This window comes from Wolffia australiana, chromosome 3 (genome assembly GCF_029677425.1).
Source record: "Wolffia australiana isolate 7733 chromosome 3, ASM2967742v1".
NCBI classification, from domain to species: domain Eukaryota; kingdom Viridiplantae; phylum Streptophyta; class Magnoliopsida; order Alismatales; family Araceae; genus Wolffia; species Wolffia australiana.
In genome coordinates, this window is record NC_135837.1 from 5646654 (window position 1) to 5674369 (window position 27716).

General features: G+C 45.7%; 1 protein-coding gene across 3 annotated transcripts; it reads left to right on the forward strand.

Moving 5' to 3' along the window:
- The first annotated feature begins 6408 nt into the window (after positions 1-6408).
- LOC144700746 (uncharacterized) lies at positions 6409-27603 on the forward strand. Of its 3 annotated transcripts, none has more exons than XM_078572240.1 (7): positions 6409-6520; positions 7919-8134; positions 26197-26325; positions 26520-26609; positions 26706-26935; positions 27004-27051; positions 27149-27603. In XM_078572240.1, exons 2-7 carry the CDS (start codon positions 7996-7998, stop codon positions 27281-27283), a joined length of 771 nt encoding a protein of 256 aa, XP_078428366.1. In that variant the 5' UTR covers positions 6409-6520; positions 7919-7995; the 3' UTR covers positions 27284-27603. The 3 variants fall into 3 exon arrangements, with proteins under 3 accessions (XP_078428366.1, XP_078428367.1, XP_078428368.1); XM_078572241.1 differs by having other exon boundaries at positions 26709-26935; XM_078572242.1 differs by having other exon boundaries at positions 26712-26935.
- The last annotated feature ends 113 nt before the right edge of the window (positions 27604-27716 follow it).

The following is a 27716-nucleotide window of genomic DNA, read 5'->3' on the forward strand; positions in this document are numbered from 1 at the left end:
TGACAATTTTGAAATGGTCATAACCTTGGTTTATGGTCCAACCAGTGCCTCACGAAGAAACGACCTATGGAGATAGTTGGTCGATCTTGTGGGCATCTTCCAAGGGTGAACGTTACTGATATGAGGTGACTTTAATGCGACTTTGGAAGCGCAGGACCAACCAAACGGAGCAGGAGGGAGAGACGTCGATTCAGAGGCTTTTTGGGCTTTCATTTCGGAGTCATTACTCCACGAAATAGGACCCACCGACTACACATATAATTGGAAGCACAATGGACCATAACAGGATATCAAGATTAGACCAATTTTTATGTTCATTGGAGCTGGCAGAACGATTCTCATTCGCAACTGTAAGATTTCTCCCAAGACCACAATCAGATCACACCCCCATATAATGGGCTGGAAGCAAAGCAATCAAAAGGCCCACCTATTTCAAGTTTGACATGTTATGAATACACGAGGATGGTTTCAAAGAAGGGATAGGAAGAGAGTGGTCAGCACAAACTGGACTCAGATCCAAAATGGAAACACTTGCAACAAGAATTCATGGGCTGAGGCACTACCTTATGGAGGTCCGTAAGCGCATCCACGAGAACAGAATGCAATCCAGAAAAGAGGCCTTGCATAGGATCAATGTTTTGGATGACCCGGAGGATACTCAATTTTTGGAAGAAGATGAAGCCCATGAGCGAAGAAAATGGAGTGGCTTGGTCGCCGAAGAGGACAAGAAGCTCGAGATGGACTAGAGACAAAGGTGTAGAAAACTGTGGTTAAAGGCAGGGAATGCGAACACAACATTCTTCCATCTGGCTGCTAACGGGAGAAGAAGGATAAACTGCATTTAAAAGCTGAAGGTGGGAGGCTAGGAACACGTCAAACCACAACTCATGAGTTGTATTGCTACAGAAAACTTTTGCTCGTTTTACAAAAAAGGATGGCGTAATCGGTGGGTGTGGTGTGGTACTGATGCACGAATGTTGAATCTTGTTCACAAGGTAGATTTGATCCACCCTTTCTCAGAGGAGGAGGTCAAGGAGGCAATTAAAGGACTCAATGGCAAAGGGGCACCCGGCCTAGATGGTCTACCAGTATTCTTTTACAAAAATTTTTGGGAATTGGTGAGACCGAATGTGATGGCTATGCTTGAAGAATTTTGCCAAGGGACGGGCAGTATGGAGTGAATCAACCAAGCATACCTTTTTCTACTAGCAAAAATACAAGGCCCAGATAAAATCAAGGATTTCATACCAATCTCGCTATCCAACTCCATCTACCTAAATATTGCAAATGTCTTGGCGAATATGCTGAGGTAGTGATCAGAGAGCTAGTCTCGCCCTCCCAATCAACATCCATACTGGGCCGCTTACTAGTGGATAGCACAGTCGTAGAGGGAGAGATAGTAGCTTCATGGAAAAGGCGCGGGACCAAGGGGTTCATGTGGAAAGTAGAATTCACCAAAGCATACGACATACTAGATCGGGGTTTTCTTTGGGCATCAATGAAGAGAAGGGGCTTCTCGAAGGAATGAATCACATGGGTAAAGAAATGCGTAACTTCACATCATTCTCAGTGTTGGTGAATGGGAGGCCAGAAGGAGGGTGTATACAACTGCAAATGGGAGTAAGACAAGGTTGCCGCTTTCTCCCTTTTCACCCTAGCGGCTGTCGCACTTGCCACTTGCACCAACCTAGTAAGCTCTCAAGGTCTCTTAAAGGGATATTAGACAGCAAGCGTCCCCTCGGGTATTCTGCTACTGCAATACGAAGATGACACCATTTTTTTAATTGAAGGCTCGGTGAGGAGGCAAAAAATTTGTCCAATTTACTTGATCTAGTTGCAGACTTCTCTGGCCTAAAAATCAATCAGGGGTAAATCAGCTTTTGTGGGTAGCTGTCTCTTTCAAGAGGAGGCGTCACAATGCACAGAGGCACTTGGTACACCACTTGGAAGCCTGCCTATGAGATACTTGGGCCTGCCAATGATCGTAGGAAAGATGACAAAAGTAGATTGGCGGTTGGTGGTAGAGAAGGTCTAGAGATGACTAGAAGGCAGGCAAGCCAGTGTGCTGCCCAGAGGAGGTCGACCAGTGCTAGGGAGGTCGAACCTGTCATCAATTCCGATCTTCCACATCTTGGTGTTCAAGATGCCAATAGGAATCTGTCAAAGGCTCGAAGGCCTGATGCGTTGTTTCTTGTGGAAAGGCGCTGGGCTTAATGAGGGCCGAGGCCTGGCACTGGTGGCATGGGATATTGTCTGTAGACCTACCAAAAAAGGAGGCTTGGGTGTTCTACACCTACAACGCATGAACACATCACTATTGACAAAGTGGGTGTCACGACTTATATACCCTCAAAGACCTAGCCATCCAAATTTTGAGCGACAACTATGGTCAGAGTTTAAACTGGGATGAGAAAGCAACCCTAGGTAGAGGAACATCGCCTTTGTGGAAGGGCCTTGACAGATTTTCCCCCGAGTTAAAGATTTTTTCATTGCCCGACTTGGCGATGGCTCCCTATTTTGCTTCTAGAGAGACCCATGGTCGTCGGACGGTCCTTTGGGAAGGCATTCCCTCAGCTCTATGCGCTGTCCAGATGCCCCGATGCCACAGTTGCAGAATGTTGGGACAAATGGAATCCAACAGTAGAAGATGCTGCTCAAAGGGAGGCAAACCTCTTAGGCATGCAACAAGCTTTGTTTTAGTGCCAGCCAAGACATGGCGAACAAGACAGATGGACTCGGACAAACACTCTTTTTTTATGTTCGAAAGGCCTACATGAAGTTATGCCAGGGAATGGAGGATCAATCAACAATCTAGGCATGTCAGGCCATTTGGCTCCTCAAGATTCCATTAAAGGTTAAGATCTTTGGTTGGCTCTTACTATGCAAGAGGTTGGTGATACATGTGTTCCGTCGGAGGATGTATCCTGATAGCTCTGCGACGTGCACTCTATGAACAAATGGGGACGATGACTGCAACCATTTATTCTTTGAGTACCCAGTCACCCGTTCGATTTGGGCTGCCCAAGTGCTCTTGGCGCCGACTGTTACGTCAGAGGAGGTTTCTTGGGAGGTCAAAAGGCAAGGGGGCCCTAAGAGGAGGGAAGAGGAAGGTCGAGCGTTAATAGTGCTCTAGGGAATATGATTACACCATAATGAGGTAGTATTTAGGGTGGGGCAAGGAGTCCAAGGACGGGCTAGCCCACGAGGTTGAGGGCCTCATGGCATCCTAGTTCGCTAGAGGGATAATCAGTTAGGAGAGAGGTTGGCCAGGTAGTGAGGAGAGTTTAATTATCTCCACATGTAACTCCAGATGGTTACCGCTATGTCGGGTGACCGCATTAAATCACTTTTCAAAAAAAAAGCTAACTTCTGGTAACTCTATGGAAAATATGTCAAAAGCAACTTTTGGCTTTAAATTCAAGTATATGTTTTGTAGCTAACTTTCTAAAAGTTTTGCAGAAAATATTTAAGACTTTCAACTTAGCCCAAGTATTTGAAAATTTAGATAACAAATATATTCAAATAACTAATTGAATTCATAGAAGAATGAGCTGACGTTTTAGTAAGTTTCAATATCAGATTCAAGATTCTACTTAGGTTTAGGAATGATATGGAAAAAGTTTGTTATGCTAAATGCAGTTATAACACTCCCCTTATTGTTTATCTTTGAAATAAGATTGTAGAGAGACATTGTATCAAAAACTTAAAAAAACTGGCAGAAAGCAAGATTGTATCAAAACTAGAGAACTTGCATAACCAAGAAACAAATCTCTCAAAGAACTCAGGTCATTGCATCAACATACTCACAGAACCAAGAATCAGATCTCTCAGGAAATTCAATCAGCAACCTAGCAGAACCAAGAAATCAGACTTCTTAAGATGTTGAACCAGCAGACTTTCTGCACCAAGAAATCATACTTTTCAAAACATTGAACCGGCACGGTTTCAGCTGCAACAAATCAATAATATCAGGAAGTTTAAACAGAAATCTTTCAGCACCAACAAATTAACATTCTTAGGATGTTGAACCAGAAAGCTTTCATCAACAAGACATGCATTTTCAGTATGTTGAGCCTGCTAGCTTTGCATCAGCATCATGAAATCAACCTTATCAGGGCATTGCTATTCATGATGTCTAACTTAGAGTACACACACACCCACACACACGCGCGCACACACATATATATTATAAGAGAAAGATTGATAGATAGAGAGAGCGACGCAGTCTTCATACAGGAACAATGTAGGAATAGGACTTGAATCCACAAGCCTTGCTCTACTTGAAGGAGCTAAGTCTTGAATCCACAGAACTAGCTTCTCCAACCCTTGAGTCCACATGGGGTTGTGGTTGAATCCACAAGCACTAAAGCACTCTCTAGCAAAGAGAACACTCGGGGGGGATACACAAGAGTTTCAACAAAACAATAGACTTCAATAATATCCTTCAAGGGTCATGGGGCCCTTAAACAATAGACTTCGATAAGCCACTAAAAGTGCAGGGTCCTACATAATGAGTGTACCCATGAAAGGACAACTTGAAACATTGATAAAAAATAACTTTGACAAGCTAAAATAGAGTATAAGCATCTTGACAAACTTGAAACAGAGATATTCTACATATTGTGGGGCATGTAGAAGCTGTCAGGAGATATTTGTGTGGCTCAAAAACATCATGATGGGGCAAACATAAGATATGCAGATTGGACAAGTTAGAGCATAGATCCTGGTAGAAGAAGAATCTGAGAGAGGATTATGTCAGATATTAATCTATTTGTGAATCATGTCAGCGAAAATCTTTTAGAGGATCTTATCAAAGAAAATCTGTCAAAGGATCCTGTCAAAGAAAAACTGTCGGGGATTTTTAGGGGCTCTAGGAACTTTTTTGCAGATCTTGTTAATTCTAGAAGAATCTCCTTCTTGGGCTATAATTGCTGATGGACCTTAGAAAATGGGCTTATGGGCTAAATCAAAGAGAGAAAGATAGAGAGAAGAGAGTTATATCATCTATCATGATTCAAAGTGACGCCTTATCATTTTTCCATTTCCTTTTTTCATTTTAACTAATCAATCCTTCAAAGAAAATATCAAATTAAATGGATATTTCTGCTCATTGAGCCATTTAGCTTTAAATGTCAAATTAATTCTCACTAATAAAAAATATTTGAATTGTAAGCTCAAACTGGTCAATTAAAAAATAAAGCTTTAAACATTTTACCTGAATCAAAATTATCTATCCTCATGCAGTGCTCTTTACTTTTTCCTGAAAAAATGGGCTCGTAAACCTTCTGCATAAAAATAAATAATGCAAGCTATGAAAATACTCAAAGCAAAAATTTAATAATAAACCATAATAATATCATTAAAAAATAGTCACTAAAATTCTCAACACATCCCAACATGACCAGAGTGGGATTACGAACGTAGTACAATTCTGATCACAATTTGATTCAAATCAAAATTCACTTGCTATGGTCAGAATTTAACTCAAGTCATCTTAACTCAACTCTACCTGAGAAGAGTTGAATTATGATTAGTGATTTTTTTTTATTAGTCAAACTCTAATCATACTTCTGCGAAACAATAAAAATATCTACATCTCTCGTGATATTAGCTATCATCAATATACAATATGTCTCATGACTGTTCCCCCTTCTAGAACCACGATGCAACACATGGAGATAAAGAAATTAAACACAATGGTTGAACATGTCACCTAAAGTGAGATATAGAGAAATGGTTTTAATTTTTTTTACAAACCCTCCTTCGCGTTCCTGCATTAGACTCATTTGTTGTAGACTTTTGATCTCCTCAATGTCAACAAAAGGCTCTGCCATGTTGCTTCGGGGATACTAATGTTGATACCAGAATGTTATTTTCATTAGGATAAAAACATTATGCATAAATTCTCAATAATTTTTTGACTAAAAATACCTTGGCCACTTGAGAAAAATGTTTTGATTGGTGCACCAATGGAATAAACGGTAAGAAAGTCCCTCACCACAACTTATATTTTTTGGAGTAAATTGCATGCGTCTCCTTGCTGCTACAGTAAGGGATCATTCACAGCTTTTTGGACAATTCTGAAGTTCCTTCACTGACAATTTTGAAGTTCCTTTATCGGAACCGAAGACTTATTTTGCTCTCGCTCCGTTGCTTCTGCTCATAAAATTTGCACACTCCTAAGCGCCTGCTCGTAAACGCCCCCAATATCGTGCCTAAAGTCTAGACTTTAGGTGACTTTACTTATTTTAATGCGATGACCGACATCAATCCCATTCCGTCATCAAACACCGAATCTGATTACATCATCCGTCCCGTCATCCGTCCGTCATCCGTCCCGTCATCCGTCAGTTCCCTAACCGTCGTCCGTTATCTCTATAAATACGGCCCGAACGTGTTTTCAGTTCATTTTGTAGGCCTTCTGACGACGGCGGTGGCGGCGATCGCCGGTTAAGCAGCGGAGAGAAGGTGGATGATTGATGGCGGAGATCATATCAATGGTGGCCTCTGATGATTGGAGGTAATTGGGAAGCTAGATGATCGAATTCATATCCGTAATTCACATCAATTGTCAAAAGAACATTTCAGACGCCATCTCATTTCATTGCCCTTTCTATGCTCAGAAAAAGGAGAAATTTTGATTACTTCTTTGCTCATATCCGTAATTCTCATCAATAGTCACAGGAACATTTCAGATGCCATCTCCCTTCATTGCACGTTCTATGCTCAGAAAAATGATATAATTTTGATTACTCTTTGTTCAAATCCAGTGACGTTATACTCCTGAAATTGTGCTCATAATTACTCTACATTGTGTTAGACTCGAATGTGTTCTGAGTGACAATTTATCCACAATTGCGCCGTGATTCCGAGTAGAACACGAGTTGGGTTTTGATTGCCGTGTTTTTTTAAGCGTTGGGGGTTTTTTATCGCATTGTGTCATCTTTCTCCGAGGCTTTTCTCCTCATAGTGGAAGCGAGGAGTGCCGGTTCAAGATTGGAGTTGATAGGGTTCTTGCATATCTCATCGTAAAACCCATCTCTCAATTTCTTTGTAACCTTCTTGGTGGAAAGCATTGTTGGGTTGTGATACGACCTTCAATCGTATCGGTAGATCTTGACAATGTAACTGATACCTGACGATGATTCTTGCAAATTCTGGAATATTGTGCAAATTTCAATCGACTGCGTGGTGTGGCTGGAAGGAGAATAAGAGAGGAGTGAGCTAGAGAGAGAGAGAGAGAGAGAGAGAGAGAGAGAGAGAGAGAGAGAGAGAGAGAGAGAGAGAGAGAGAGAGAGAGAGAGAGAGAGAGAGAGAGAGAGAGAGAGAGAGAGAGAGAGAGAGAGAGAGAGAGAGAGGAGTGAGCTAGAGAGAGGGAGGAGAGAAATGCCATGGCCGCTCTCCCCTGATGCAGAGGTCCATTATTTGACGGAAGAATCTGCAACAACGTGGAGAGAGAAACAGAGGAGGGAGAGGTGAAGAGGGAGGAAGAAGAGGAACAAGAATTGGAACTGAAATGAGGAAGGAAAAAATACTCGCGATGATTTCTTGCTGCCCTGGTGCTTTCACTTCCCTGTGTTTATACCTTTTCCCAGGTCATGGGCCTCCTCGGCCTGATAGAAGGGTCTTGATACTATACTGGGTTGCCGTTTAGCGTAATACTGGGCCGGTATCAGATCAGTATGTCCTTATAAGAAAAAAACATCAAGAAGCCATCCATCTGTGGAAGCCATCTATCTTCATCAATCGTTTTAGTGAGGGAGAGATAAATAAATATTAAGAAGATTAAATGTTAATCGCCATTTAATATGATGCAAAGTTCAGTTTTCAGTCCTTAAGTTGATAGAAATGCAAATTAATAATTTTTTAAAGTTATGTGCATCATTGACTGTGTAAAATTCTCTAATTTATGTTTCAGAAATATTGCTGGAATAGATGCTGTTTGTTGGTTGAGCTGATCCTCAAGCTGGAAGGGTGTGAGGAAGACCAAATAGTATGCAGTCTCTTCGGAGGATATTGCCGTTCTCCCATCAGCGGCATGTGTCAGGCGTAGCCAAAGAGCTCTTTTATTCTAATTTTTCTATTTCAAGGGGAAGTGGCTCCACGATGCTCAATCCCTCAGCTGTTGTGACAGGTAATGTGTGAGACACCCTTCTAGTTTTCCTCAGGCTCTTAAAAATGATAAGATTTCCTGAATGATGTTTGAGCTTCCTCCACTGGCTGGGATTTAGTGTCGATGTAGGAGTGTTTCTTTGGATCATTATTTAGCTTGTCGCCTTCACTTCTCCCTCTGATAGGATCCGTGAACAATATCGATTCGAACAAAATGCCGTTCGGTCAAAGATAGTCAGATATGGAAATGTAGAATCAAGAAAACCACAGAATGGGATAGCGTTCCACCAAAGGTGGGAATCGTCTGATACTGTTAGTGAGAGACTAGCTACTATGGGCTAATGGGCCCTATTCTATAAGTCCATTAGCCCATCTATCCTTCTCTCTCTTAGGGTATACATACCCACCTATGTACTCAGTTATGTGTATGTCATTATCTTCCTCTTCCCTTCCACAACATGGTATCAGAGCTCCAGAGCTCCTCACCTAGGGTTTGACATCGCCCGCACATCACCGCTGCCGCTCTTGCAGCAGCAGCCGCTGCCGCCGTGCGCAAGCGCAGCAGCCAGCACGCCGCAGCAGCCCGCAGCCGCGCGCACGCCGCGCGCAGCCCGCAGCCGCCAGACGCCGCGACGCCGCGCCGCAGCCTCAGCCGCCAGCCGCGCACGCCGCGCAGCCGCCCGCCGCCGCGCGCGCGCAGCTCAGACGCAGCGCGCACGCCGCAGCCGCCAGCCGCCGCGCGCACGCGCGCGCAGCTCCAGCCGCAGCGCGCCGCGCCGCGCCGCCAGCGCCGCCGCGCACGCCGCGCGCAGCCCTAGCCGCAGCGCGCCGCGCGCAGCCTAGCCGCAGCGCGCCGCGCCGCAGCCCTAGCGCGCAGCGCGCCGCGCGCAGCCGCCATCCGCCATCCGCTGCACGCGCGCCGCAGCCCCTAGCTGCAGCGCGCCATGCCGCAGCCGCCAGCCGCTGCGCGCGCGCCGCGCAGCCCTAACCGCAGGCGCCACGCCGCAGCCGCCGCGCTGCGCACGCCGCCGCAGCCCTAGCCGCAGCGCCGCATGCGCCACACCGCCAGCCGCCGCACGCCGCCACCGAAACCAACATGCCGTTCACTGAGACTGACCGCCGAGAGGCCTTGTCCTACAAGGTGGCCCATCCGCTCCCATCGGTCCCGGAGGTGACACTCCTACGGGCCCGAATCTCCTTCAGTGGATGCGCTTTGTCGAAACCGCCCTGAAGGCACGTCAGCTCTTCAAGCACTGCACTGAAAGAGCCCCTTACGATCGACCACCCACACCATGCGGCGTGGGACGTTGAGGAACAGTTCGTCCTCGGCTGGCTGTATGCGTACACCCTGGCTCCCAACTTCCGCGACCGGTTTCCGCATCAGAAAACGGTCAAAGGATTCTGGGATCAGGCGCGCTCCTTCTGTGGCCGGGACAACGACTGGTGGCGCCTTTATGCTCTTGCATGTCAGGCCAGCAATCTCCGTCAGGGGACGCTGACCATCTCTGAATATGCACTTGCCCACAAGAAGATGTGGGATGAGGTGGACTATTATCTTCCACCCGACGACCCGACGTCGAAGACGTACCAGAATGTGCTCCTCTTGCGGATCATGGGCTTCCTCAGCGGCCTGAACCGCGAGTATGATGACGTCCGTCGTCGTGCTTTGTACCGCAAAGAAGGTCCACCTGCTCTTGAGGAATTAGTGAAGGAGCTCCAAGAGGAGGAAAGTCACTTTCTCCTCCATGGGACTCCCTCCTCCGGTCCTCCGGGCGAGTCGACCGCCCTGCTTTCTGCCCCCACCGCGTCTGCACTTTCTTCCGGCGGCAAGCCCCCGACGATCCTCCCTACGCCCACATCCGCTGCTCCACCAGCTGGGACGGCGGTTTGCTCATACTGCGGCAAACCGGGCCACGGGAAGAACAAGTGCAAGAAGCGCCTGAATGATTGGAGAAAGAAGAAAGAGGCCGCCGACGGCAAGGCCATGGTGGCCCAGTCTGACTCATCCTCCGCCAGCGCCTCCTCAGTGACCATGGATCAGCTCCAGGCAGATTTGGCCCGACTTCGTGACCAGATGGCAGCCCTGCAGAATCCATCCACGGCTTACTTCGGTGGTTTTGGTGCGTCTTCCACTCCTTCCCCTTCCGATGAATGGTACTGTGGTCATACGGCTTTTCACTCTCCTGTCGTCTCCGATACTACTTGGGTCCTTGACTCGGGGGCCACCGAACATATGACCCCGAGTAATGCCCGGTTTGTGTCCTACGAGCGGCATCAGGGTGGCCGTACTGTTCTCACGGCAGGGGGTGGACGTCTTCGTGTGGCTGGCATCGGGGCAGTCTATGTGGACGGTCTTGGTGTGGTCCACAACGTCCTGCATGTTCCCGACCTGCGGGCAGTTCTTATGTCTCCACAGCGTTTAGTTGATGCCGTCTCCTGTTCATTCCACCTCAGGCCTGACGGTATGTTTCTGTCTGACAAGGTGGGCCGGACTACACCGATTAGGCGGGAGAATGGACTGCTGCTGCTGGATGACAGAGGCCGCTCCCAGTGCTTCATGGTGCACCGGACTCTACTCTCGGCGGCTGAGCAGTGTCGGGGTCGTCTTCTGATGGAGCATCAGCGTCTTGGACACCCACCGTTCTCTACTTTATAGCGTTTGTTTCCGTCGTTATGTTTGGGCGTGGACCTCAAGACTGTGATTTGTGAAGCTTGTCAGTTGGCCAAGCATCGTAGATCCTCTTTTGCTTCCTCTCCGTCTCACACTACGACCCCGCTGTTCCGCGTCCACAGTGATGTATGGGGGCCGGCCCCACAGCCCAGTCTGAAGGGGCATCGCTACTTCCTACTCTTTGTGGACGAAGCTACCCGCTATAAGTGGGTTTACCTTCTGACTGCGAAGTCAGAGGTTGCGCAGAATGTTCGACATTTTTGCACCATGCTCCAGACGCAGTTTGGTTGCGGCATCCAGCGTTTTAGGTCCGACGATGCTCGGGACTTCTTCAACGCTGACCTCGACTCTTTCTTTGCCGACCGGGGCATTCTCCACGAGTCCTCCTGTGTGGCCACCCCCGAGCAGAATGGCATGGCTGAGCGGCGGATCGGCTATGTTACCTCGACAGCGCGCACGTTGCTGTTGGACTCGAAGGCGCCTAGGCGTTTTTGGGGCGATGCGGTTTTGACGAGTACTCATCTCGTTAACCGTATCCCCACCCCGCTCCTAGAGTTCTCCAGCCCCTTGGACCGGATGACTGCGGCCTTACCGGACGCTTCCCTGAGGACGGGGCTCTTGCCTCGTATCTTCGGCTGCACGGCCTACGTCCATGACTCTTCTCCGACGCGCACAAAGCTTGATGCTCGCGCCCTCAGGTGCGTGTTCGTGGGTTACTCTTCCCTCCAAAAAGGGTATCGGTGTTACCATCCGCCCTCTCAGATTTCTTCATCTCGGCAAACGTCACCTTTGCCGAGCATGAACCCTACTTTGGGGACTGTTCTACCTCATCACGCCTTCCGCTGGATGAGGCTCCTTGACCCCCTTGGGGCCCCGTCTGATCGTGGAGTCTACCACCACCACACCACCCTCCTCCCTCCATGATCTCTCTCCCCTTGCCTCCTCTTCCTCAGTTCCCCCTGCGGGGTCCTTGGACGTGTCCTCCACTTCGTCTTCGTTTCCTGCCCCTCCCCCCTTGGCAACTCCTCCTCTCCCATTGGTCTCCGGTTCACCATCCTCGTCCCCTCCCGGTGAGTCGCCCTTGTCACCCGTTCGTGACCAGCCCTCATCTCCATCCAACTCATCTTCCCCTCCTACCGCCGACATACACTCCTCATCCGGTGTGTCGTCTCCTGTTCCTCCCGGGGAGTTCCCCTTGCTTCCGCTCCTCCTTCTGTCGATGGTGACGATCAGTTGGGATGGCCTATTGCTCTATGGAAAGGGGTCCGTCAGTGCACTAAGGCCTCCCTATACCCTCTCTCTCATTTTATCTCCTTTGACAAGTTGAGTCCTCCCTACCGGTTATTTCTTTCCCGCATCGAGTCCGATCCCGTTCCTCGTCGCTTAGTCGATGCTCTCGCCTCTCCTTCTTGGAAAGCGGCGATGGATGAGGAGATGCAGTCTCTCCTCAAGAACCACACGTGGGACGTCGTTCCACTTCCCCCTGGCAAGAAGGCTGTGGACTGCAAGTGGATCCACGCCAAGAAGCATCATGCGGACGGGACTCTCGAACGCCTCAAGTCTCGGTTTGTGGCTCGGGGGTTCACTCAGTCCTATGGCGTAGACTACTTCGAGACGTTCTCACCAGTGGCGAAGATGGAGACTGTCCGTCTTCTTTTGGCTCTTGCGGCCCATTTCCATTGGACCATCCGCCAGTTTGACGTCAAGAATGCCTTCTTGCATGGCGATCTGACAGAAGAGGTGTACATGCAGCAGCCGCCGGGCTATTCTCTCGGCCCCCCCGGTCACGTGTGCCGCCTGCGGAAGTCTCTCTATGGACTCAAGCAGTCTCCGCGCATGTGGTTTGGGCGGTTCTCCTCCGTTCTGAAGACCGAAGGGTACACTCAGAGTAATGGAGATGCCTCCCTCTTCTTCCGTCACAGCCCGACCGGGATCTCCATTCTTGCCGTGTACGTCGACGACATCCTCATCACGGGGTCTGATGCTGCTGAAGCTGTCCGCCTGAGCGCCGCCTTGGCTAAGGAGTTTGAGATCAAGGCCCTCGGTCTTCTTCGCTACTTCCTTGGTCTCGAGGTGCCCTACTTTCCTCGTGAAATCTTCGTCTCACAGCAGAAATACACCGTCGACTTACTAGCACTGACTGGGATGACCGATTGTGCGCCGGTGAGCACTCCCATTGATCCCAACGTCAAGTTGGGCAAAGGGGAGGATTCACCACTGACGAATTCCCACCGGTATCAGCAACTGGTGGGGAAACTCCTCTACTTGACGCACACTCGGCCTGACATCGCCTTCGCCATCAACTTGCTCAGTCAATTTATGCATTCTCCCCGGGAGGTTCACCGTCAGGCCGCCCACCGGGTTCTTGCGTACCTGAAGGGCTGCCCCGGCAAGGGCCTACTCTTCCCTCGCAGTACTGACCGGACCGTCAAAGTATACACTGATGCTGACTTCGCCGGTTCCGTTGTGGATCATCGGTATACCACAGGTTACTGCACGTTTGTTTTTGGCAGTCTTGTCAGCTGGAAAAGCAGCAAGCAGGACAAAGTGTCCCGTTCTAGTGCCGAAGCCGAGTACCGCGCACTCGCCGGTGGGGCCTCCGAGGGCCAGTGGATCTATGGCATCCTTCACGATCTCCGCGTGGAGTACGCCGGCCCGATTCACTTCTACTGCGACAACAAATCGACGATCGCGTTGGCCAAGAACCCTGGACAACAGGGACGTATCAAGCACATGGAGCGCAACCGTTACTTCTTCAAGGAGCGAGTCGACGAAGGGATCTTTGACCTTGATTTTGTTGCCTCCGCCGACCAGGCAGCGGACGTCCTCACTAAGGGCCTCTCCCGCCCACTTCTTCAACGTGCCGTCTCCAAGCTCGGCATGGAAGATATCCATACTTCGCTTGCGGGGGGGTGTTAGTGAGAGACTAGCTACTATGGGCTAATGGGCCCTATTCTATAAGCCCATTAGCCCATCTATCCTTCTCTCTCTTAGGGTATACATACCCACCTTTGTACTCAGTTATGTGTATGTCATTATCTTCCTCTTCCCTTCCACAACAGATACAATTGAGAAAATAGAAAGTAGCAAACCAGGATCTCTCGATCCGCAATCTGGACGCAGGCCTCTCCTGCTCTCCAGCCCTCCCGCGCGCTGACAGGCCTTTGACTTCTTGAATCTCGATGCTTCTTTAGGCTAGCGTCCTTCTTTATTTATAGGGTGGTTATTCCCCAAGTAGTTGGGCTGACGTGGCATCACTTTGAGCGATTGCTCCTTCTCCTCTTATAAGTTCTTGGAAAGAACTTATCAATACTCCCTGCTTGGACTTTAAGCTTGTCCTCAAGCTTAAATTGAGGAAACGATTTGTGGAGTAGTTTCACATCTTCCCATGTTGCCTCGCAGGATGGTAAATTGGACCATTTTACTAGCACTTCTAACCCTTTTGAAGTTTGCCGAGTTTGGAGAATGCTCTCTGGAGAAACCTGCCATTCCAGCTCTGCAGTTAGAAATGGAGGAAGAGATTGTGAAATACATGAATCTCCCAAAGCTCTTTTTAATAATGATGCATGAAATACAGGATGCAATGTCGACGATGCTGGTAGGTCTAGGCGATATGCAACTTGACCAATTCTTTTTAAAATTTTGTATGGCCCAAAATATTTCGGGCCTAACTTTTCAAAAGCCCTTCTTGCTAAGCTCTTCATCCTGTAGGGTCGAATTTTCAAATAAACCTGTTGAATATGTAGTTGGCTTTTCTTTCCTTTCTTTTCTTCCTTTTCTTATTTCCTTTTGTACCCCTGCGTTCCTCTCTCGACCTCTTCTTCTCAATATGTACTCCTGGTAGTGAACGTGGAATACCTAATGAAGTTTCTTCTCAACCCATCTTCCTCTCTGGGTTTCTACATGGTATCTGAGCCGTTGTAGTCAAGTTTCTTGCTTCGACCTCGTTCTTCAAGCTTCTCGCCATTGGGATTCGGCCACCGGATTCGCCGTCGAATTTCAACAGGACTCGCCGTCACATTTTTTGGCTTCAAGCTCCCTTTGGAATTTCCCTCGGCAAGCTCCCTTTGGTCGCGATTCTCCCCTTGGCTCCCTAGTTCTCTCTTGGCGGCTGTTCTCGCTTGGGACTCCTTTTTTTGGCCGCCGTCAACTCCCTCAGCTCCCTCGTTCTCTCTTTGGCAGCCGTTCTCGCTTGGTGGTCGTTCTTATCTCTTGGAGTTTCCTCCATCTTGAGGAGGAAGTTGCTTATCGCTTGGCGGTCGTTCTTATCGCTTGGCGGTCAAAGGCTTCTTTCTTAACGGTCGTTCTTATCGGTTGACGGTCGTCCTTGAGGAGGAAGTTGCGCGCGACGAGCCGCAGTCAAGGCTTCTTTCTTGGCGGTTAAAGGCTACTCGCCTGATTGTCAAGAGCTCTTTGGCTGTAAAACATCCGTTGAGAATTTCCTTTGGAAGAATCAGAGGTCGTTCTCGGCTTTGGAATCGTCTTTGGAGAATCGCCTTTGGAAGTTCATTCTCAGTGAGCCTTTGGGAATTGCTTTGTCGAAGGGAGCCGCGGCCTTCTGCATGGCCTTCTATTCGGCATTCTACGCGGTCTTCTACTCGACTTTGTCAGCTCCGAATTTGCTATTTCTATATTTTTCAGTCTTCTACTCGGACTTCAACTGGAAATTATTCGGCGCCATCCTTCATCGCCATTACTTCGACTCTGTGTGAACCTATTAACTCAGATCAAACATCGTTTTTGGCTGTTCTCTGGGTTGGATATTTCAGTTGCTCTTCCGAGTTAATCGGGCATTATATACTATGGCCTCCACTGATTCTACTACTTCTACTGTCGCTCCTCCTCCAGGGGTACTATCTCACTCATCCGAATTGAGCTCTATACATTACTCGTTGCCACGTATGCCTACGGAATTCCGATTCACGGGGTTGAACCTTCTTCAATGGCGGCAGTATGTTCAAATTACGTTGAAAGGGAAGCTCATGAAGCATCTTGTGGAAGCTCCGCCGTCTCCTACTGCTCCGCACTATGAGCAATGGCTTGACGTCGAAGGTGTAGTCCACAGGTGGCTGCTCGACAGTATCAGCTCCTCACATGCTGCTGAATTCCTGTCCTTAAACTCAGCGAAGGAGATCTGGGACGCTGCTCAAGAATCGCACTCTAAGCAGAATAACTTGGCCATTATCTATGACCTTGTTACTCGCTCCACGAACTTGACCCAGGGTCCACGCTCTGTTCGTGCCTACCATTTGGAGTTGTCATCTCTTTGGGCTGAGTTGGACCACTATATGCCTCCCGACCCACATTCGGTTGACCGGGGATATGTTCTACAGCTTCGGGTGTTCAAATTCCTCATGGGACTGAATCCTGAATACAAGTCCTTACGCGGCCAATTACTTCATCGGGAGAAGGTTCCTGCCTTGAAGGAAGCTTTGGTGGAAGTTCAGATGGAGGAAACTCTCCTCGGCCTCTTCCATTCCGAATCGGCCTCGGGATGGCTGTTAAGCAGCCTGGGAGCTCACGACCTACATCTGTTCCAGTGCTGTCGCCGTATATGTCATCTCCTAAGGTGCCGTCACCAAACATGAACTCCCCGGTCCAACAATCGGCGTCTGCAAGCCATGGTACTTCTGGTAATTCCCCTATCTTCTGCAACTATTGCAAGAAGCGCGGTCACACCAAGGAGACATGTTACAAACTCCAACGGAAGAATGCCCATCAAAGCCACTTGGTCACTCATCCTACTCCCCAGTCCGGGCAGTTCATGACTACTCCTACATCTCTCACTGAGATACCTAAGGCAACTGCTCCGCCATCTGCTGAAGCCACATCTTCAACAGTCGCCCAGCTTCGACATGATGAAATCGATCAACTTCGCCAACTTCTTCAATCCAAATTCATGGACTCTATTTCCTTCGCTCATCAAGGTACTTCTCCTTCTTCCAATGTACAGTGGATCGTTGATTCCGGTGCCACCGCCCATATGTCTCCTTTCTCCCAATGTTTCCTTACCTACACTCCTTCTCTTTGTCCTCATCACGTCGGTACTGCATCCGGTGCTCTCCTTCTTGTGGCCGGTGTGGGAATTGTCCAATTGACTTCCAAACTTACTCTTAGCCATGTTCTTCATGTTCCTCGTCTTACCCTGAGTTTATTGTCCCTTCATCGTCTTATCTGAGATCTTGGTTACGATGTCTATTTTACTCCTAATTCCTGCTTCTATCGTGATAAGGTGTCGGGGCAGACGACTACACTTGCTAAGGGGCATGGCGGCCTCTACATTCTTCACCGCCCTCCACCCGCCTCTCCTTCGGTTCCTCCTCTCGGCGTAGCTCTCTCGACGGTGGCGTCGGATCCCCTCTGGCTTCTTCGCTGTCGCTTGGGCCATCCTTCTTTTTCTACCTTGAAACTTATGTTTCCTCGTTTATTTCGTGGACGTCCTGTGGACAAATTTGTTTGTGAACCATGTCTGCTAGCTAAACACACTCGGACCACATATTCTCCCTCAGATTCTTCTTCACGTTCGACGTCTCCTTTCTCTCTCATTCACAGTGATCTATGGGGGCCTGCTCCCATTCCGAGTGTTTCGGGTGCTCGCTATTTGGTGATTTTTGTGGATGATTTTACTCGCGTTACATGGGCATATCTTCTCAAAAATAAATCCGAACTCTCCCAAACTCTCATCTCTTTCCACGCTTTAATCCGCACTCAATTCGATACCTCCTTCCAACGCTTCCGCTCCGATAATGCCCGTGATTACGTTAATTCCACCCTCTCCACCTTCTTCACCTCCAATGGCATCGTTCATGAAACTTCTTGCCCATATACTCCTCAACAAAATGGGCTTGCGGAACGAAAGTTTCGGCATATATTTGATACCACTTGTTCCCTTCTTCTTCACATGGATATGCCTAAATTTTTCTGGGGGGAGCCCTCTCTCACTGCCGTCCATCTCATCAACTGTCTCCCCTCTCGTGTCCTCTCTCATGTTTCCCCTATTGATGCTCTCCATCTCGCCTACCCCATGATTTCTTTGAAAACTCACCAGCGAGATAAGTTGCCAAGTGATCGGCGGCCTTGGTGTACTGCGGTACTTTCTCGGCATTGAAGTCGCCTATTCTTCGACTGGGATTTTCCTTTGCCAACGGAAATATATTATTGATCTTCTTCAAGAGCTTGGCAAGGCGGACTCCCGACCTCTTCCTACTCCCATTGAGGTGAACCATCGGCTCTCTCTAGGGGACCACGAGGAGGCTGTTGATCAAGGACGGTATCAACGCTTGGTGGGGAAGCTCCTCTATCTCACTCACACCCGTCCTGACATTACTTATGCTGTGGGCGTCTTAAGTCAATTTATGCATTCACCAAAGGCCTGTCATATGCATGCTGTCAACCGTGTACTTCGTTATCTCAAAGGTACCGTTGGTCTCGGTATTCAATTCAAGCGTAGAGGTGGCCTTCAGTTAGATGTCTATACAGATGCGGATTATGCTGGCTCTCATGTTGACAGCCGCTCTACCACGGGCTATTGCACCTTCCTTGGGGGGAATATTATCACATGGCGAAGCAAGAAACAACCTGTTGTCTCTTGCTCTAGTGCTGAAGCCGAGTTTCGTGCTCTGGCACAAGGCATATGCGAGGCATTATGGATCACCAATCTTCTCAGAGAGTTGAAGTTGTCGTGTGATCAACCTACTCAACTATTTTGTGATAACAAGTCGGCTATCAGCATTGCCCATGATCCGGTACAACATGATCGTACTAAACATGTCGAAGTGGATCGACACTTCATCAAAGAGAAGCTCGAGTCCGTCCAGCAGTTGGCTGATATCTTTACCAAAGGCTTGTCTGCTCCGCGTTTCCAAGAATTGTGTGGCAAACTGGGCATGGATGATATCCACTCGCCAGTTCGAGGGGGACTGTTGAATATGTAGTTGGCTTTTCTTTCTTTTCTTTTCTTCCTTTTCTTATTTCCTTTTGTACCCCTGCGTTCCTCTCTCGACCTCTTCTTCTCAATATGTACTCCTGGTAGTGAACGTGGAATACCTAATGAAGTTTCTTCTCAACCCATCTTCCTCTCTGGGTTTCTACAAAACCAGTTCGTTTTCTTTGAAGGATTCATCCCTTCTATGTTCATCAGCTTGAACCTTCATTCTGGACTGGGATTTAGATAAATGTGTTTTGAGATTTGTAAGTATTAAATCTCTTTCCTTTAATAGCTGATCAATGGAGTCAAAAGGGGAAGCTGGAGAGCCATATCTGAGCAAGGAGGGTGGGTCCCTTCCATAGACCACTTTGAATGGGGATGTCCCTATGGATGTATGGAAAGAAGTGTTGTAGTTATATTCTGCCCAATGAAGCCACTGGCTCCATTTTCTTGGATTATCTGAGGAAAAACAACGAAGATAACATTCCAACCCTCTATTAGTTACTTCTGTCTGTTCGTCTGTTTCTGGATGGTAAGAAGAGCTAAATTTTAACTCCATGCCCTGTAATTTATGAACTTCCTTCCAGAAATTGCTGGTGAACAAGCTCCCTCTGTCTGAAATGATTGACCTAGGAATTCCATGCAGTTTAACAATCTCTTTAGTAAACAATGCTGCAATCAAATGTGCTGAAAATGGGTGCCTGACTGCTAAATAATGTGCATATTTGCTTAGTCTGTCAACAATAACCATTATAGAATCAAACCCATGTGATGTTGGTAAACCTTCTAAAAAATCCATAGAGATATCTTCCCATATTTGCGCAGGAATTGGAAGTGGCTGTAATAATCCGGCTGGGGATAATGTCGATGCTTTGTGTTGTTGGCATATGTGACACTGACTTACATATGTCTTGATTGCTTTCCTCATTCCTTTCCAGAATACTTGTTGAGATATTCTTTTAATAGTTCTCCTGAATCCACTATGCCCTCCTATTTTGGAATCATGAAATTCTCTTAAGACCAATGGTATTAAAGATGAATTGTCAGTAAGCAAAATACGATTTTTATAGCAAAGGAGGCCTTGACAAATAGAATAATTTGGAACCGCGTCAACATCTTGCTCTAATATGCTTCTGATTTTAGAAAGTCTTGGATCTTGAAAAATTTCTCGAGGCCTTGTCCAGCCAATGTGTGACTGTAAGTGAGCAACATACTCCCTCCTCTTCATTTATAGATCTGGAGAGGGCGTCAACTACTATATTTTTCTTTCCTGTCTTATAGTGAATATCAAAATTGAAACCAAGCAGTTTAGATAACCATTTATGATAGTGTAAGGGAACTTGTTTCTGTTCATGTTGATCTGAGTATTACATGTCTTTATTTTCTCTCTCTTGTTAGCCCATTAAGGGCCCTCTCTAGTCAGCCCATTAGGGCTTCCTATAAAACCCTGTAATCTCTTTCATTTGCTATCAAGAATTGTTCTTTTCTTGTTTACAGTTCAGATAAAATCTAAGACTGAATTGGTCGGTATATATAGAGAACTTCTGAAACATAAGGTAGTGCTTCCATTTATGGATAGCCCACACCACCGCTATTAACTCCTTTTCATATGCAGACTTAGATCGGGTTCTTAGGGATAAAACTTTGCTGAAATACGCAATTGGATGTGATTTTTGTAGTAAAACTGCTCCCACAGCGTGACCTGATGCGTCAGTTTCTAAGGAGAAGGGTAAACATAAGGTAATTGTAAGACTGGGGCTGATGACAATGCTGCTTTTAAATTGTTGAAAGCTATTTCAGCCTCATCTGACCATCTAAATGAATTCTTTTTTAATAGAGTAGTAAGTGGTAAAGCAATCTCCGCATATTTGTGGACAAACCTTCTGTAATAACCAGTTAAACCCAGAAAACTTCTCAATTGTTTAATGGTTGTTGGAGACTTCCATTGTGAAATGGCTTCTATTTTTGAAGGATCAGTGGATACGCCTGCAATTGATATTCCATGCCCCAAATACTCCACATACTTTCTACCAAATTGACATTTTTCTGGTTTGATGTGTAATTTGTTTTGGGCTAAAACTTCAAATACAGTGACAAGATGTTCTTCATGCTGACTGGAATCTCGGCTGTAAACTAGAATGTCATCAAAGAACACTAATACAAACTTCCGTAAGTATTTTTTAAAGATTGTATTCATGAGGGATTGAAATGTAGCTGGAGCATTAGAAAGTCCAAACGGCATTACATTGAATTCAAAATGACCCTGGTGTGTCTTGAAAGCGGTTTTGTGGATGTCTGAAGGGTCCATTCTTACTTGATAATAGCCGGACCTGAGATCCAATTTCGAAAAAATAGACATTCCTTGTAACTCTTCCAACAATTCATCCACGATTGGTATAGGAAAACGATTAGGGATGGTCATTTTGTTCAGAGCCCTGTAATCGATGCATAATCTGTACCCTCCTTCTTTCTTTTTAACCAATAAAGCTGGGCTTGAGAAACAACTATTTGATGATCTAATAATATTCATGTCAAGCAGTTCTTGTGTCAAAGTTTCTAGAACATTCTTGTGTAAGTAAGAATATCTGTAAGGTCTCATGTTGATTGGTGTGGATCCCGGCATAAGATGAATTTTGTGATCACAGTCTCTAGAAGGATGTAACTCTCTTGGTTTTTAAAATACCGATGCAAATTTGGACTGTAATGCATGCAAATATGAAGCAGGATCAAGAGATTTTACCTCGGCTGTGGAAATGAGGTGTTGTTGATTTATCCAATGAACATGTCGTATAGAATTTATCCAATCTTCATTAGCTCTTTCATCTTCAAACGGAGAGTGCTGTTTCCCGTTTAACTCTGGGTCTGCTTTAATAGTAACAATCTGTCCCTGCCATAAAAGTTTCAGCATAAGATGGTCATAGTTAGAGTGAAACCAACCCAACTATCTGAGCCAAGTGATGCCGAGGATGATATCCAACTTTCCCAATTCAAATGGAATCATATTCTGTTGTATGGAAATTCCTTGGAATTGCAAAGGTATATTAGTGCAAAGTCCTGTGGTCTGTCTGTATGACCCATCAACTAGAACTATATGAAGTTTATGTTAAGGTTGTACTGGAATATTCATTTGAGCGATTAAATTGTTGTTGATGCAGTTGTAAGTAGCTCCCCCATCAATCAATATTTTCACCTTCCTACCTCTGAGAAATCCCCATATTCTCAAAGAACCATGTGTGTTATAAGGAAAAAAATTGGATTGAGGTTGGACTGCCATAAGGACTCCATAATTTGCTGGATCTTCATCTAGTTGCATGAGGTCTTCTTCAGGGACAGGTTGGACGTCTCCTTCTTCTTCCTCCTCTTGCAGCATATAAATGTTCACCTTCTTTTGACATTTGTGGCCTGGGGTATACACTTCGTTACAACTGTAACAGAAGCCTTTCTCTCTTCTCTGAAGGAATTCTTCTGTGGATAATCGAGTAAATTTCTTCTTTCCTTGCTTGTTGGCTTGGTCGGTTGTTATGATTGGAGCAGATGGGCGTGAAACTTGCACATTATTCTGATATCGGCCGGATTGAGTATAAGGGGTGCCCTGACGATAATTGTTGTTTGGATTTGAATTGCTCCCTGTGCTCGTCTTCCTTACAGTTCTATTATCTAATGAGAAATCCATTATTTCCTGAATGCCATATGGTCGATATTTGTTCAATTCTGATCTAATGTCTGGTTGTAAGCCCCTGAGATACGCTGTCTCATGCACATCTGTAGGTAAATGTGATAAGAATGCGGCTAGGTCTTCAAACTCTGACCTATAATCTGACACTGATCCATTCTGTTGTAAATTCATGAATCTTTTGCAAAGTGATTTAGAGGAGAGTTTGTATCTTTTTTCAAAGTATTGCCGAAATACGAACCAGTGTTCAAATCCAAAATTTTCTTCTGTGTATATCAACCAGCCCTGAGCAGGACCTTCCATATGCAAAGATACTAAATGGAGTTTCTCAGAATCAGGAATGCAATGTACCTTAAAAAATCTTTCCACACAGTTTAGCCATCCTTGAGCATTTGCCCCATTGCAGTATGGCAAATCTCCCTTTCGAAATTCTGATTTTCCTTCTGTATATGCTTCTTGATTGACTGGTACTCATGCACATCTTCTCTTGGGTTCCTCTGCTTGTTGATTCGGAGCTTGAGTTGAACCTTCTAATTTTGAATTCATCGATTGTAATTGTATCAAAATATTTGAAAGAATGCCGGCAGTGTCAGGTTGCTCTTGTAGTAAACTTTTTCCTTTGTCCATTGTTCCTTCCATGCAGCCGTAATCGAATAAAACTGAATCAAGAATAGAGGGCTTCTTCTGATAATTGTTGGAGTAATCGTTCTTTGATTCACGCAAATATGAAAAATCTGATGTCGATTTCTTGAGATCAAGAATCAGTTATCTGTCAACAAAAACTTGGTCGAATTCTATCAATCGTAATTTGGATGCTATGAGAGAATGATTTCTTGAAGTAATTCGCCAGAATACTGTTTCTAGAAAATTCAAGAAACAGTTACTTTCACCCGATTCTTGAAACTGCTTGCTAATCGATGAGAACCTTCTTCAGCAGAAAATACTCGGTCGGAAATTCCTTTTCGGTGTGTAATTGTCGCAGGATCAAGGCTCTGATACCAGTTGATAGGATCCGTGAACAATATCGATTCGAACAAAACGCCGTTCGGTCAAAGATAGTCAGATATGGAAATGTAGAATCAAGAAAACCACAGAATGGGATAGCGTTCCACCAAAGGTGGGAATCGTCTGATACAATTGAGAAAATAGAAAGTAGCAAACCAGGATCTCTCGATCCGCAATCTGGACGCAGGCCTCTCCTGCTCTCCAGCCCTCCCGCGCGCTGACGGGCCTTTGACTTCTTGAATCTCGATGCTTCTTTAGGCTAGCGTCCTTCTTTATTTATAGGGTGGTTATTCCCCAAGTAGTTGGGCTGACGTGGCATCACTTTGAGCGATTGCTCCTTCTCCTCTTATAAGTTCTTGGAAAGAACTTATCACCCTCTCACCTATTATCATCACAAAAGCTCTTAGTATGTCCAAGACTATTCCTAATACGATTAGAGTACTACATTACTTTAATTTGCAGCGCTCTGTGTTGCTGTTGAACCTTGACTTTCAATCTTAACTTATCCTTTTTTTCCGTCATCTCATTTTAATGGCATCATTATTATGTTATGGATGAGCCCTGTGCGAGTTCTTCTCTTTTAAATGCTTCTTGCCTTTGCTGGTCGATTGAATTGTTACTGAGAAAATACTCTGGTACTGTCATATCACTAGTAGGTATCAATTACAATAAAAAAGTGCTCACCTTGTTCACGTGGTTTGCCTGGTGGTTGTGCGTTGCCATTCTCCTCACTGCTGCAGGTCAGATTCTCCTTGATGATCTTGCACACTGGTGGAGATCCTGAATTCCAGAACACTGTCACACTACTCGACTCCTGGCCGAATGCCGCCCCGTCCCGGAAAGAAACTGATAAATTCTATTCAAGGAAATGTGCTAGGAAGAACAAGAAGAGAGGGGTCAACGAACGCCGTTGACCAGTAACTGTCGATTCAGACAGAAGGGGAGGTACGTACACCTATAAATAAGAGTCGAGGAGACCAGGTAGGGGACGATCACTTTCTTGGAGAACAAGTCCGACGGTTTCGTCGGTAGAGGCCAGAGGGCAAGAACTAGTTCGGACCTATACTCTAATACAGTTCCCGTCTGTTTGAGGTTCATTAATTGAGTGCATAGAGATCTTTTGGAAAAATTATACCTCTTCTCGAAGTGCTGGCGAAACACTAGCCAGTGATCAAAACCAAAGTTTTCCTCTGTATAAATGAACCAGCCCTGAGCTGGACCTTCCATGTGGAGAGAAACCAGTTGTAGCTTCTCTTCGTTTGTTAACCTATTGATTTTAAAAAACCTCTCGACACAGTTCAACCAAATTTGAGCATTGGAACCATTAAAGTAAGGTAAATCCCCTTTTCGGAAGAGTAACTTTTTCTCTGTAACTGAATCTTGGTTCATTTGTACACGACCATACCTGGTCGGTTCTCTCGCCATGGCTCTTGATGAAGAAGAAGGATTGGCTTCAAGCTTGGAGTTCATAGCCTGTAGTTGTTGCATAATTCCAACAAGAATTTCAGCTGGAACTGGAATCTCATCGCTTCTGGTCTTGCCTCTGGTGTCTTCTTGATCAGACATGTCAATGATCTTGGAGGGATCTCGAATCCTTTCGGTCGTTTGCTCTGATACCACTTGATACGATAAGAGACGTATCAATTGAAATCTTGATATAGTTCCAATCACATGATAGTGTTTGTATAAGGAAACCGCGAGCAGATCTAGACGACTTCGATCTCCGGTTAGGCACCTTCCCGATCAGACCAGGCGGCTTCAATTCCCCTCAGAGAAGCTCCTCCCTGATCGGATCTGGACGTCCCTCGCCGCAATTTGAAGCTCCTTCCCAATCAAGCTCGTCTTGGCCTCTTTGTACTCTCCAGAAGGTCGGAACTAGTTCTTGCCCTCTGGCCTCTACCGACGAAACCGTCGGACTTGTTCTCCAAGAAAGTGATCGTCCCCAACCTGGTCTCCTCGACTCTTATTTATAGGTTTACGTACCTCCCCTTCTCTCTGAATCGACAGTTACTGGTCAACGGCGGTCGTTGACCCCTCTCTTCTTGTTCTCCCTGGCATATTTCCTTGAATAGAATTTATCAGAAACCAACGACCTTCTCATTTCTTGAATCACTGTCCAAAGCCACCTGATTCTTTCCCACTGCGCATTATATCCTCTTTTTGGACCCTGTTATTCCTCAATGGGCTTGTCTACCCCGGCTCTTTATAGGCCTTTTCTTTGCCCATTTATTGCTGAGTTGTCACATGTTGCTTCATGTGATGAGCTTCTGTACTTCTCTACGCCGTTGACTTGGGGTCAGCCCTTGCTTGACCCTCGTTCCTGCTTGACCTTCCTGCCGTCTTGTTCCACGCCTCACTTTGACGTCTCTTCTTTCACCCTCTCTTACATTTGATGTATAGGACCATTTGATATTCTTAACCAATGCTGAAAGCCATCTGTTATTATCTCAGTTGCACATCCAAGAAACTAAATGTCTAATAGTTTCTCTTGGGAAACATGGAATGCATTGCTACATTGGATCACTCGCATAAGAGCAAGGAAGCTAATATACCTTTACACCAGGAGAGGAAAGTAAAGGTTCCATCAAATTTGATATGGAGTATTTTCATCATTTTAGTTGGTAGGGCTGGTCTTCCACATACAGACTAACTTGCCGATATATATATTTTTTTAAAAAGGATCCTTGGATGGACTTTGCAATTGATCTTAATGACCACCTCAACCCACTTATTTTCTTAAAATTTTATTTGCATCGTTTGGGAGAGTATGTTTATCTGATTTAGATTGCTCTTTCTTCACTTTTGCAGGCTCCACATGTCACCATATGTTAAATTTGTATATTCGCAATATTAATCTTGCAGTAAGATCCCGTGAATTTATATGGTCTTCAAATTTTATGACCCAGATTAGAAGCGCTTTCCAGCAGAACACATTGGGTAAGTAATGAGATTTTAATATTACACAAAATGCATATTCTAACTCAATATTTGACAGTTTCTGGCTTTTTCCCATTCTATTTTTATTTTCTCTTTACTTGAACCTCATTATTCTAGTCCCATTTTCCAGTTTCCTGAAATAAATCTTTTTGATAAGAACATCAATTAAACTGTTTTGAAAACAATCTCACCAGGAAGGAAGGCATTTGTTGGAACCCTCCTTGGGTTCTCTTTAGCTGGTGGTGCCATAAACTCCTCAACAAACATTGCCCATGCTATGACCGGTGAGCACTTGGGCTATCCTTACCTTGTCTTAATCTAACCATCTTATTCTTGAAACCCATCAAAGTTTTTATGTTTTATGATTCATTTTATGGAAGAAGCAGACGACATGGAAAGCCATCTTATGGATTCGGAGAGTCCTTCCGACTTCATAAGACAAGATCTAGATACTTTGTGGGCTTTGACCAAGAAATTTCAGTTGCCTGCTGTACTCCTCCTCACTGTGATATTTGGCTGGAGGCACCCTATAGTCCTTGCCATCAATGTCGCTCTCCTTCTCTTCTGTACTAAGCCAAGTCCTCTATCCGTTTATATTTTCATCGAGAAGGTAAGTCATGTCCAATTTCTTCGAAATGGGAAGATTTCAGACTTCTCATCTTACTGTGGGCTCTGCAGTTAAGACAAAAGGCCATGCGCGAGAAACCTGCATTGTCCAAAACAAGGGTTAGTGGTGTTCTCATTCCTCATTGATAAAAATTTCTTTTTTTCCCCCTCTTTTATTCTTTTAGCCTTGAAACTTATATTGGTTTGATCTTCCCAGCTGTTCTATGCAAAGAAGGTGGAGGTTAAAGATTTTAAGCTCCTCTGCTTTGCTAGAGTGGAGCTGAGGGATGTGAACATGAGCTTGGTAGGAATCTTGGGCAGCTGGTGGATTCTTTACTCGTCCTCAGGTTAAAGAGGATCTACCAAGAAACTTGATATGACACCCAAATTGGGTTAAAGTTGGAGAGAGGAAGAATGAAAGGTATGCTGAAGATGCTCATCATTTCTATCATATTTTAGGCCTTGTCTTCCTTTATTTCTCTCTTTCATGCGTCACAAGGTTCAACTTCACCTTTTTTTAAATATATTGATTCTCTTGGATCCTATCACCTCTCATAATTCAAGCGGGCCACCTTTTTAATGTATTTTTCTGGGTTTCTTAAAGAAATTCATTTTTTTCCCAGAACTTTTACATGTAACTTGGTATTAATACATCGTGTGGTTTATCTTTTCTTTTCAAAAGTTTTTTTTCCTGGTAGAGTCTTGTCAATAAACGACACGCGTTAAGTCATGCCGCACCAGAGGGAGAGCTCATTGCCCATTGACATGGGGTCCAGCCTCAAAGG